Raw genomic sequence first — 11294 nt, forward strand, 5'->3', positions numbered from 1 at the left:
GCGTGTGGATTACGGAAACCCCACCTGTCCCAGCGGACCTGCTAGTTTTCAACTCTTTAAATGATCGGCTAATTAAAGGCCAACTGAGGTATTATAATACTTCTGATTATTTATTGTTTTTGTCATCAGTGTGTGGAAAAATACTTGGGCTCTTTCTAATTTTCTCCTTCTCTCTTTCTTTTCTCTCGGAAGTGACCTGAAGCCCCTAGGACGATAAATGGTCAGGACTACCGGGCCGTGGTGACTCCTTGCTTTCCCCAGTTGCCGGCCTTGCGCTTATCCAGTTCTATTCTGGTTCTTGCCTGCCGTTATGGAACCCGCTACCTGTCCCAGACTGTGTTTTCAACTCTTAATGAATTCGGCTATGAAAAACAAACTGTAGATTTATTTCTCCTGATTATTATTTGACCATGCTTGTCATTTATGGTAATTTAATTGATAAAAATATCTTGGACATCTCTCTAATTTACTCCTTCTCTTCTTTTTTTCTCTCGGAGGAGGCCTGGGCCCTAGGACATTGCGATCGGACTGCGCGCCCATGGATGGGACTCCTTTGACTGTCCCCAGTCCGCCTTGGCCTTAGCATAGCTTTACCAAAGTAATATCAGACCTCGAATATAGGCTGCCTGGGTTATGGAACCGGTACCAGTGTCCCAGACCTGTTGTTGTGTTCAATCTCTGTGTAGTGACTGTTAGAAAAGCCAACTGAGATAAAGAGTTAATGATTATTATTTGGAGCCATGGTGCTTTATGTCAATCCTTAGTGAAGCATTTTTTGAACCATCTTTTGCATAGTTCTGGTGTTATTTAATCTCCACCCGGCACACCAGGAAGAGGACTGGCCACGCTCTCATAGCATGTGTACCATCTCTCAGGTTTCTTCCTAGGTTCTTGGCACCTTTCTAGGAGTTGGAATGTCCTAGCCACCGCTGCTTCTTACACCCATTTACTTAGCTGTTGAGGTTTCCTATCCGCGCTCGGTACAAGTAAGCAGCACTTTCGAGCGATATAGCCTGATGTAACGAAAGGGTCTAGAGTGTAATAAAGATTTAAAAATTGATTGAAATTGATTTGTTGATAAACATTCCTGCCTTAGGTCAGTAGGATACAATCGCCTCACCTATCATTCTCATATTATATGAAGAGAGTGATTACGAAATAAATAGCTAGAGAGATTTAATGTGTGCATCTATATACAGCTTTCTTTCTTCATCACATTTCTCAGTGGGTCAGAAGTTAGTACAAACACTAAATTAATACTGGATAGCACTTTGCCATCTAATATATGAGTTTACTCCTTGGTCATCAAACCGTATTTCGGGTAGCCTCTTATATGAGACACAGCTCCCACTCATAAAAATCTAAATATGAGCCCAATTTTGGTTCCTCCATTACTTCCCCATACCTCCTCAGCGCTGGTGTTAGAACTGAGTCGTTCTCTCTAAACTGCCTCTCATCTCGCTTGAGCACACTATATCTTCAGTCTCTGCCCCACTAAATGTTCTATGGATTTGAAGGCACGAGCTTGTATGATATGGGCAGCTTCGAATCACTCATTGCACCTTTTGGTACTGTCAACTGACCATTGCTGCCATCATACAGTCTGGAAATATCTGGGTCATTGTCCACTTTGTCAGTAAGACCCAATATTAGCGACACAAGCCATTACGAAATTTCACTCCTGACTGACAGTTCTTGTGAGAAGTTGATATTGTCAAACATAATTAACCTTCTATCCATCCTATCATGTGCCATTTTTATTAGGAAAAGTGCACCAGTCCCCGTGCCTAGAGCACAAAGCACCCCACAACAAAGTATGCTGCCCCCCCATGCTTCACGGTTGGGATGGTGTTCTTCGGCTTTGCAAGCCTCACCCTTTTTACTCCAAACATAACGATGGTCATTATGGCCAAACAGTTCTATTTTTTGTTCATCAGGCACCAGAGGACACATTGTCTCCAAACAAAATACTAATCTTTGTCCCCTGTTGTGCAGTTGCAACACCAGTCAGTCTGGCTTTTTTTATGGCAGTTTGGCGAGCATGGCTTCTCCTTGCTGAGCAGCCTTTCAGGTTTATGTCGATGATTAGGACTCGTTTTACCGTGGATGATAGATACCTTTGTACCTGTTTCCTCCAGCATCTACATAAGCGTTCTCTTTGTGTGAGACTCCCGCGATTGATTGAAAATTTTCACACCAAAATACGTAATCTCTAGGACGACAGAACACGTCTCCTCCCTGAGCGTTATGACGGCTGCATGGTCCCATGGTGTTTATACTGCGTACTATTGTTTGTACAGATGAACGTGGTACCTTCAGGCGTTGGAAATGGCTCCCAAGGATGAACCAGACTTGTGGAGGTCTGCAAAGTCAAGCAAAGAGGCCATGAGTTTGAAGGTAGGCCTTGAAATACATCACAGGTACACCTCCAATTGGCTAAAATGATGTCAATTAGCCTATCAGAAGCTTCTAAAGCCATGACATAATTTTCTGAATTTTTCCAAGCTGTTTAAAGGCACAGGTCAACTTAGTAGTATGGTAAACTTCGTGACCTAAGGAATTGGTGAACAGGTGAATTATTAATAAATAATCTGTCTGTAAACAATTTTGGAAAAAATTATCTGTGTAATCACACAAGTAGATGTCCTAACCTAACCACAAGAAATGTTGAGTGGATTGAAAAACAAATTTTAATGACTCAAAACTGAAGTGTATGTAAACTTCCGACTTCAACTGTTGCATGCTGTCTGTGTACTTCAGCTAAACAGTATGTCTAGTTAATCCTGTCGAACGCATTTGTTTTTCATCACTAATCCATGGCTCTCTCCCCTTATCAATGCCTGCCAGATGTAATCGCTTCCCTGCACTCAACACATTCCAAGCTTAATTGCACACACTATATACCTTCCTCCTATAACCATTAACTTCTGGTGTAGACCSTCTAAACCACASCACTCCATTAGTGACATGAATAAGTATATTTTCATATTCTCAGAACMCAACAGTTTAAGGTCCACAGTTGACAGTGCATGTCAGAGCAAAAACCAAGCAATGAGGTCGAAGGAATTGTCTGTAGAGCTCCAAGGCARGATTGTGTTCGAGGCACAGATCTGGGGAAGGGTACCAAACAATTTCTGTGGCATTGAAGGTCTCCAAGAACACAGTGGCCTCCATCATTCTTAAATGGAAGAAGTTTGGAACCACCAAGACTCTTCCTAGAGCAGGTCGCCTGGCCAAACTGAGCAACTGGTGGAGAAGGGCCTTAGTCAGGGAGGTGACCAAGAACCCGATGGTCACTCTGACGGAACTCTAGAGTTCCTCTGTGGAGATGGGAAAAACTTCCAGAAGGATAACCATCTCTGCAGCACTCCACCATCAGCTCTTTATGGTAGAGTGGCCAGACTGAATCCACTCCTCAGTAAAATACACATGACAGCCCGCTTGGAGTTTGCCAAAAGACACCTAAAGACTCTCAGACAATGAGAAACAAGATTCTCTGGTGTGATGAAACCAAGATTGAACTATTTGGCCTGAATGCCAGGCGTCACGTCTGGAGAAAACCTGGCACCATCTCTACGGTGAAGCATGATGGTGGCAGCATCCTCATGTGAGGATGTTTTTCAGCGGCAGGGACTGGGAGACTAGTCAGGATTGAGGAGCGAAGTACAGAGAGATCCTTTGAAACCTGCTCCAGAGTGCTCAGGACCTCAGACTGGGGGAAGGTTCACGTTCCAACAAGACAAACGAGAATCACACAGCCAAGACAACGCAGGAGTGGCTTCAAGACAAGTCTCTGAATGTCCTTGAGTGGCCCAGCCAGAGCCCGGACTTGAATCCGATCAAACATCTCTGGAGAGACCTGRAAATAGCTGTGCAGTAACGCTCCCCATCCAACCTGAAAGAGYTTGAGACGATCTGCAGACAGKAATGGGAGAAACTCCCCAAATGCAGGTGTGCCAAGTTTRTAGCGTCATACCCAAGAAGACTCGAGGCTGTAATTGCCAAAGGTGCTTCAACAAAGTACTGAGTAAAGGGTCTGAATATGTATGTAAATGTGATATTTCTGTTTTTATTCTTTATACATTTTGTAAAGATTTCAAAAAACTGTTTTTGCTTTGTCATTATGGGGTATTGTTTCTAGACTGATGAGGGGGAAAAAAATCATACATTTTTGAATAAGGCTGTAACATAACAAAATGTGGAAAAAGTCTTTCCAAGTGCACTCTAAATACTTTATTCTAGTCATGTCTTATCCTTTATAACTACTGTTGTACGTATACTGTCTATACACACCATTATATGTTGATATGTTTATATACATTATATGTATATATATATTTATGTATATATTTGTATTCCAGTCTCTAACATCGTTCTGATATTTCTTAATAAAAACATGTAATAATATTTGGATTATGTGAGTTGTTTTACATTTTTTATTGCTAGGTATTACTGCAGTGTTGGYGCTATCTCTTCGAGTAGCYTCCCATACCCCAGAGCGCACAGGAGCCAGGTTGGGAGCGGGCAGCCACCACATACCCCACGCMCAGTTAGACAAGTCCTTTGCTCCGACCACCAATCCAACTCTGCTTCCTGCACCTCGGCTAGGCCGGAGGTGAAAGGAAAGTCACCATCGGTATTTCCAAGATTTCTCAAGAAATCTTTCCAAAGWGTTTGTACGCAGTACGTGGCAATGCACACAGAGAATTGTTCGAGCGAGGGCTGCCTGAGAGTGTTCCAAGCCAAGACAAACTATACATAGATCTATACATAGATCATGAGTGTCTTTCAGAGAAATGTTATAGTCACATGACTGGGGACATGATCTCGACCCCGAACCCAGCTTGTAGCCATCGTCGTCTCTGTCGTTTTCTTAGCCATATTACTCATTGCACCAACAAATTGAAGAATAAGTAATTGTTTGTGATTAGAAGACTTATGAAAACAAGTACAAAATTCAGCACACAACGTCCAGGGGCTGAGCACACTCTAGCACTATAAAACAATCTAGTTTTCCAATTGTTTGTTTTACTAGCGTGAATCGTTCTTGTTCACACCGACGTGAAGAAAGGAATAATTKAAGGAATGAATCCGAGCCTCATGCTTATCACCTGTGGAAGGGGGCCTTGTCAGTCATGATTGTATATCCTTCAACCGAAGCAGCGAGAGTGTGACTCCCCATAGTATGTTGTACTGAAATAGACCGATTGAAAGAGCGCTATTGATAGACATGCATCATTGGGATTCTCTAATATACAGAAAACGATAAAAGTATCTATTTCATGTACAGTATGTTTCGTACTTTGGGTCTCCTGGATCCCAGACCACAGACAAACCCAGTCATTGATGGTTAGCTCTGCATGAAGTACCCCCCCCCCCCGACCGCCAGTGACACAATCTAGCTTTCAGCTTCAGCGCACACACAGTATTCCCTAGCGTGGGGCTGCAGCTGAGGCTAAATTCCTTAACAGCAGCAAAATGTGAAAACTGCAAGGGTGTGAGYACTTTCCCTAGGCACTGTGTGTGGTGAATCCCACTAACTAACACATAATCATGCATCGATGTCAATGGGAGAAATAAGGATTCTCCTCTGTATTGAAATGGACAATTACCAACTCCTTCTCTCCTGTGTCGCTTTCTCGAGATGCCAGCGGCATTGTGAGGAGCTGGTACGTGTGGGGAGGAGAGTGTTTGTGGGGGGTGAGAGACGTGGGGGAGACTGGAGGTGGAGAGGGAGGAGGTGGACAGAGACAGACCCTCTCTCTCTCCGTCTCTCCCTCTGGAGAGAAAGCAGCCACAGGGGGGTCCGACTCAGCCATTCATCTGTATGACCTCTCCACTCACCAGAGACTGATGACCTGCAAGGCCAGGTGGGTAAAATATTAGTAATCCCTGAAAACAACATTTTCTACAATATATTTTTTTCCTAATGTGGAACATTATGACAATTTTATCATTATTTAAAATAAAACATTTTAGTGTGCCTGAGTCTGGTGTTGTGGTTAGCCCCCCTGACCCCGGACCAAATATACTCCTAGCGAAGTGGGTGCTAATTCTGTTTTAGCACTTCTCATCTGTCTATTCCAGTGTGCTGTCAAATAAATACAAAATATGTGCGAAGGTTGGAACTCCGATCTTCCTTTACAAAATAAACACATTTTGAGTCACCTCAGGTCGTTGTTTCAACCAGTATTTATTTTCCACCATTTTATTTTCAGCTCCACAAGAACAGTTATGGATGGACATTGTTTTCGGGTTTTCGCAGTGACTTTTCACCCAGAGATGGAGAGAGAATTCATCTCTGGGGGTTGGGACAACACCATACAGGTAACAATTGCAGTTTACTGTATAAAATCCCMAAATCTTAAAAAGCTTGATTTGTGGTTTGTAAAMACTAGTCTGGTCTRGTAAMTAGAGACCGCATTCTAACATTTGTTCTAGGACAGGGGTGTCAAACTCGATTCCTGGAGGGCCGTGTATCTGTTGGCTTTTGTTATTTATGTTATTTATTGTAAATTCATATTCAGTTAAGACCTAGAGCGGTGACAATGACATTAGTTGATCAATGAAGTACAAGGTAGGAGTGCTAACCTGCAGACACATGGCCCTCCAGGAATTTCGTTTGACACCCCTGTTTTAGGAGATCAATTTAGAAACTGCCGTGGCAAGCAAGACGATTTTTCCAGTGAAAGTCATTCAATTCAATTAATTCAATTTATTTAAAACATCTGTCTGATAATATTTGTCTTCTCACAGTTTTGGGATACCAGACAGCAGCACTCTGTCAGGTAAAACTGTAATTGTTTTATTTGTCTTCAATCATTATGGTTTATGCGTCAGGATTATGGTGTATGCATCCAGATTAGCCATGGACAGATTTTTATCAGGCATTATCTTTGTCTACCCTGCTTTTAGGATGCTTTCGGGTCCTCACGTGTGTGGTGACACGCTTCAGATCGACCCAGCTGTCAATCACATCCTGTCTGGMTCCTGGAGGAAGGACAACGCACTGGAGGTGACAACAACAGCAACAAACAAACAGGGTTGGGTAGTAACGGATTACATGTAACAGGGATGACGTAATCAGAATACAAAAATTAAGTCACAGCCCAGATAACTTTTGAAAAATGTGCAGACATATTACAGTAAAAAATTTAATTAAAAACACTTGATTCAACTTGTCAAGGGCTTGATGATTATTTGACGAGTAGAATCAGGTGTGCTTGTCTAGGGCCACAACAGAAATATGTACTGTTGGGGGTACTCAAGGACCAGAGTTGGGAAACAGTGTACTAAACTGTTATAGTATTTAAATGAATTATTTAAAATAAAATGTGGGTTRGGAAAGCTTTCACTGGAAATTGACAGTGCAGCTGACCTCTTAGCCGTGACGCCAGTAAATCAAGAAGATGCAGGAGGAAGTTGAACCAGCACTTGCACAAGATTGATGGTTCCCACTAGCTACAGTGTATATGGTTAAAATGTATGAAAACAAAAATAAGCTTTTTGGTCTTAATTTAAGGATAGGGTTAGGCATAAGGTTAGCAGTGTGTTTAGGGTTAGGATTAAGGTTAGGGTTAGGTTTCAAATCAGATTTTAAGAAGAGAAATAGGTTGGGTTTATACTTGTCCAGATAGTGACGACYAAGATTGCTGGAGGGTTATTTAGAGATTGAATTTACACTGAATATACCAAACATAARGCCCATGTTGACTCCAATGCTTCYCACAGTTGTGWGAAGTTGGCTGGATGTCCTTAGGGTGGTGGACCATTCTTGATACACACGGGAAACTGTTGAGCATGAAAAACCTASCAGCGTTGCAGTTCTTGACACAAACTGGTGCACCTGGCACCTACTACCACACAGTACCATGTTCAAAGGCACTTACATKTTTTGTCTTTCCCATTCACCCTCTGAATGGCACACATAAACAATCCATGTCTCAATTGTCTCAAGGCTTAGAAATCCTTGTTTGACCTGTCTCCTCCCCTTCATCTACACTGATTGAAGTGGATTTAACAAGTGACATCAATAAGGGATCATACTGTACCTTTCACCTGGATTCACCTGGTCATGAAAAGAGCAGGTGTTCTCATGTTTTGTATACGCAGTGTATCTGTTTGCAGCATAAACTGAGAAGGCAGTTGCAGGCTAACCAAGGATAGTCATCCAGAAGTAATCAGATTTTATTCAGTACATACTGAGAGGTTTAGGGTAACCTTTTTCTCATGGTTAAAGGTTAGAGATCTGTCTAGTTACAGTAAGTCACATAATCCYGCAATCATTGTCTCTGACTTTGACAACATATTATTATTGTCATCTTAATACAAAATAGTTTTCCCTCAGCTCAGGTACTGTAACTTTACACAAACGTTAACAATTGTTTTCCTATTTTAATCAATGTGATTATTATCTCCATATTGATACCAGGACATGACCCTAAAACTATAGGTTATTACACAATGTATTGGGACATTTGGGTGCCAAAGTGGGTGCAGACAAGACAGCTGCAATGCATGCATATGCATAGCGTGCATACTTATCTCTCTCTTGCACTCTTTCTCTCTCTCTTTTAGATCTGGGATTATGTCTCAGGTCAGAAAGTGACTGAAGTGCCACATGACTACCAAGGAGAGAGCAAAGTGAGTCCATCAATATAGCCACACAAAAAATRATCTAAACCTCAACTACTATTCCAAAGGTTATATCTAGAACTTAATCAGGTGTTTCGGCTGTCCCCATGGGAGAGCCCTTTGAATAACYCTTTTTGGGTTCCAGGTACAACCGTTTTCGATTCCACGTAGAACCCTTTCCACACAGGGTTCTACTTGGAACCAAAAAGGTTCTACCTGGAAAACACAAGGGTTCTTCAAYGGGTTATCCCATTGGGACACCCAAAGAACCGTTCTGGAATGATTTGTTCTAAAAGTGCTTGTRTCAAATTGTTGTTCACACAGATCTACACATGCCATTGGCTTGGCCAGGATCATATCGTGGCMGCTGGGAGCCAATCAAATATGCTGAGAGTCATCAACCGGTGGACTATGACGGTTAGTATATTGGTATTTTAGGTACAGTATAAAGTAGCAAAGTTTATAATTATGTAGGAATTCTTGTGAAGTAAGATGTCTTGCACCTTTGTTCAAGCCTATTATTGCGCGGTGAGTCGATTATACAATAAGAAAAACTGAGAGAAGCGATAAAATATTTATTTTTGCACTTTATAAACCAAAAATGGCACTCAACAGTTTACTTGCCATTTTACAATGGGCACCTCTTAGCTAGCAACTGTTTACCTTCCTCCTACAGCATGTTGTTGTTATACCCTCTGATGTTATAGTAAAAAAGAAAATGGCTCCATCAATCAAAGGTTAAAGGGACARTCCACTCAAAAAAAAWYCMYWTTTTTTTTCATTAGTCCACTGTTAATACAGTCCCAAAATGTTTTGCGTGTCAGCAGTCAAGTTTTCAAGATATTGGAATGATGCGTTTTGCATTATATGATGCTTTTTGCATCATCATGATGATGTGGCCGGTGACACTGCTCAATGTAATCACATCAAGGTCCTTCACCATTGTTCTCATCTGGTAATCAATGGCACTTCTTTGTCCTATTAATGGCATGGGAAATACATATATTTGTTCAAATCAACAATGAAGAAATTTATATAATTATGAATTCATAAGAATCTAATATTCTTAAACCACCTCTTTCTTTTCTGTCTTTATTTGTCTCTCTTTTACTCTTCCTCCCCTTCTTCCTCCTCCCTCTTTCTATTTCTCCCCTTGCTCTCCCTCTCCCTTCCCACTCAGACTGAGTCCAGGTTGCTGGGCCTTTCCTCGGCCGTGTTCGGCTCGTCCGTGTGTCTGGCGGGAAGTGGACAGGCCTGATCGCAGCCACTTCTGGACCAGTGTGTATCTGCTGGAGCGAGATGGTCAGCAGCATTCCAAAAAGTAGGGCCTCTAAGGAGAAATTAATTAACATTCAACGCACCGTTCGGTTGTCGGTTGCTGTGTGTTTAACTAACGCAGAATATTACGTTTTGGTTTACATGTCCTGAAAGTAAAGATGTAAACTTGTTTTAGTAAAAAAAATATATATAATAATAATTCTAAACTTTTTTTTTGGTTACTAACTCAAAGTAATGCAAGAGGTACCAAATTATTTAATGTTGTATTCATATTTGCTAAAGCTCTTCAACATTCATATCCTGCATGTAAGCAACAGTATTTTGTTTTAGTCTCCCTCTAAACTTACTGTTTTAATTTTGCTTTATTACTTGATGTTAGTTACAGAACTTACACTCTTTTTATATATAAGACATTGAACTAGTCTTGTGCATGTGGATATATTTCAACAATGCAGTGTGAGTACGGACACATGAGAGCAGACTTTTGTGAAAAAATGTTGACTGCCAAAGTGCGTGAGGCCTGTTGCTCCAGTCATTGGCTCACAAGACTAGACAACTATAGGACTTAAGTCCAAAGTTAACTAACTTTAGGGAGTGTTGCAAACTAGCAGGCTTCAACGTTTCATAAGAGGGCATCCAAGGGATCTGTAAAATGTGTGTGTGAGCAGGAGATTAGACAAAGAACAATGGAATTTTAAAGCAGCCATAATATAAAAAGTGAATACTTATCTAATTAAACTAATCTAGTCAATCAAATATATTGTGCTGTCTTTTGTTATTTCTTAGTTAGACTATAGCAACCTGAATTTACTTAGGAGTAATAGCCAAGGGATATTTGGCTAACAGTCAAATATAATCTAACTTAGGGAGTGTTGAAACTAGCAGGCTTCAACGTTTCATAAGAGGGCATCAAGGGATCTGTAAATGTGTGTGTGAGCAGGAGATTAGACAAAGAACAATGGAATTTAAAGCAGCATAATATAAAAAGGAATACTTATCTAATTAAACTAATCTAGTTCAATCAAATATTATTGGCTGTCTTTTGTTTATTCTTAGTTAGACTATAGCAACCTGATTTTTACTTAGGAAGTAATAGCCGAAGGATATTGGCTAACTTCTCTGTTTGGAACAGATAGTTCTAGACACCCCTTGTCCCTCCCTCGAACTCCAGATTCACTGGTATAAAAAAAAAGTGGAATTCAGTCTTGCCTGGGGGAGTTACATAAGGGCACTTTTAGTATAGGAAGTCCGAATGGCTTACACCGGGATAGAGCTCAAGCAGCAGACGACTCAGCCAGAGAGAGGAGGTTAAAAACAGAAGTAGGAGAAGGGAGAGAACACTTTGGACCTAGAACAATATTCTTGGAGATAGGGAATAGTAA

At 41.2% G+C, this 11294-nt stretch overlaps 1 protein-coding gene across 2 annotated transcripts in view; it reads left to right on the forward strand.

The window, feature by feature from the left end:
- Window positions 1–10652, forward strand: part of LOC111977414 (WD repeat-containing protein 38) — a 60377-nt gene extending 49725 nt beyond the window's left edge. Inside the window, exons 3-10 of one of the 2 annotated variants that reach the window (XM_070448376.1) lie at window positions 5645–5870; window positions 6219–6327; window positions 6757–6788; window positions 6916–7015; window positions 8578–8643; window positions 8959–9051; window positions 9462–9589; window positions 9815–9893. In XM_070448376.1, the coding sequence (XP_070304477.1) occupies window positions 5645–5870; window positions 6219–6327; window positions 6757–6788; window positions 6916–7015; window positions 8578–8643; window positions 8959–9051; window positions 9462–9589; window position 9815 (755 nt within the window). In that variant the 3' untranslated portion in view covers window positions 9816–9893. Of the gene's footprint in view, window positions 1–5644; window positions 5871–6218; window positions 6328–6756; window positions 6789–6915; window positions 7016–8577; window positions 8644–8958; window positions 9052–9461; window positions 9590–9814 lie in introns of both variants that reach the window. The other variant, XM_024006823.2, reaches the window with a different exon arrangement.
- The last annotated feature ends 642 nt before the right edge of the window (window positions 10653–11294 follow it).

This window comes from Salvelinus sp. IW2-2015, linkage group LG18 (genome assembly GCF_002910315.2).
Source record: "Salvelinus sp. IW2-2015 linkage group LG18, ASM291031v2, whole genome shotgun sequence".
Lineage (NCBI taxonomy): Eukaryota > Metazoa > Chordata > Actinopteri > Salmoniformes > Salmonidae > Salvelinus > Salvelinus sp. IW2-2015.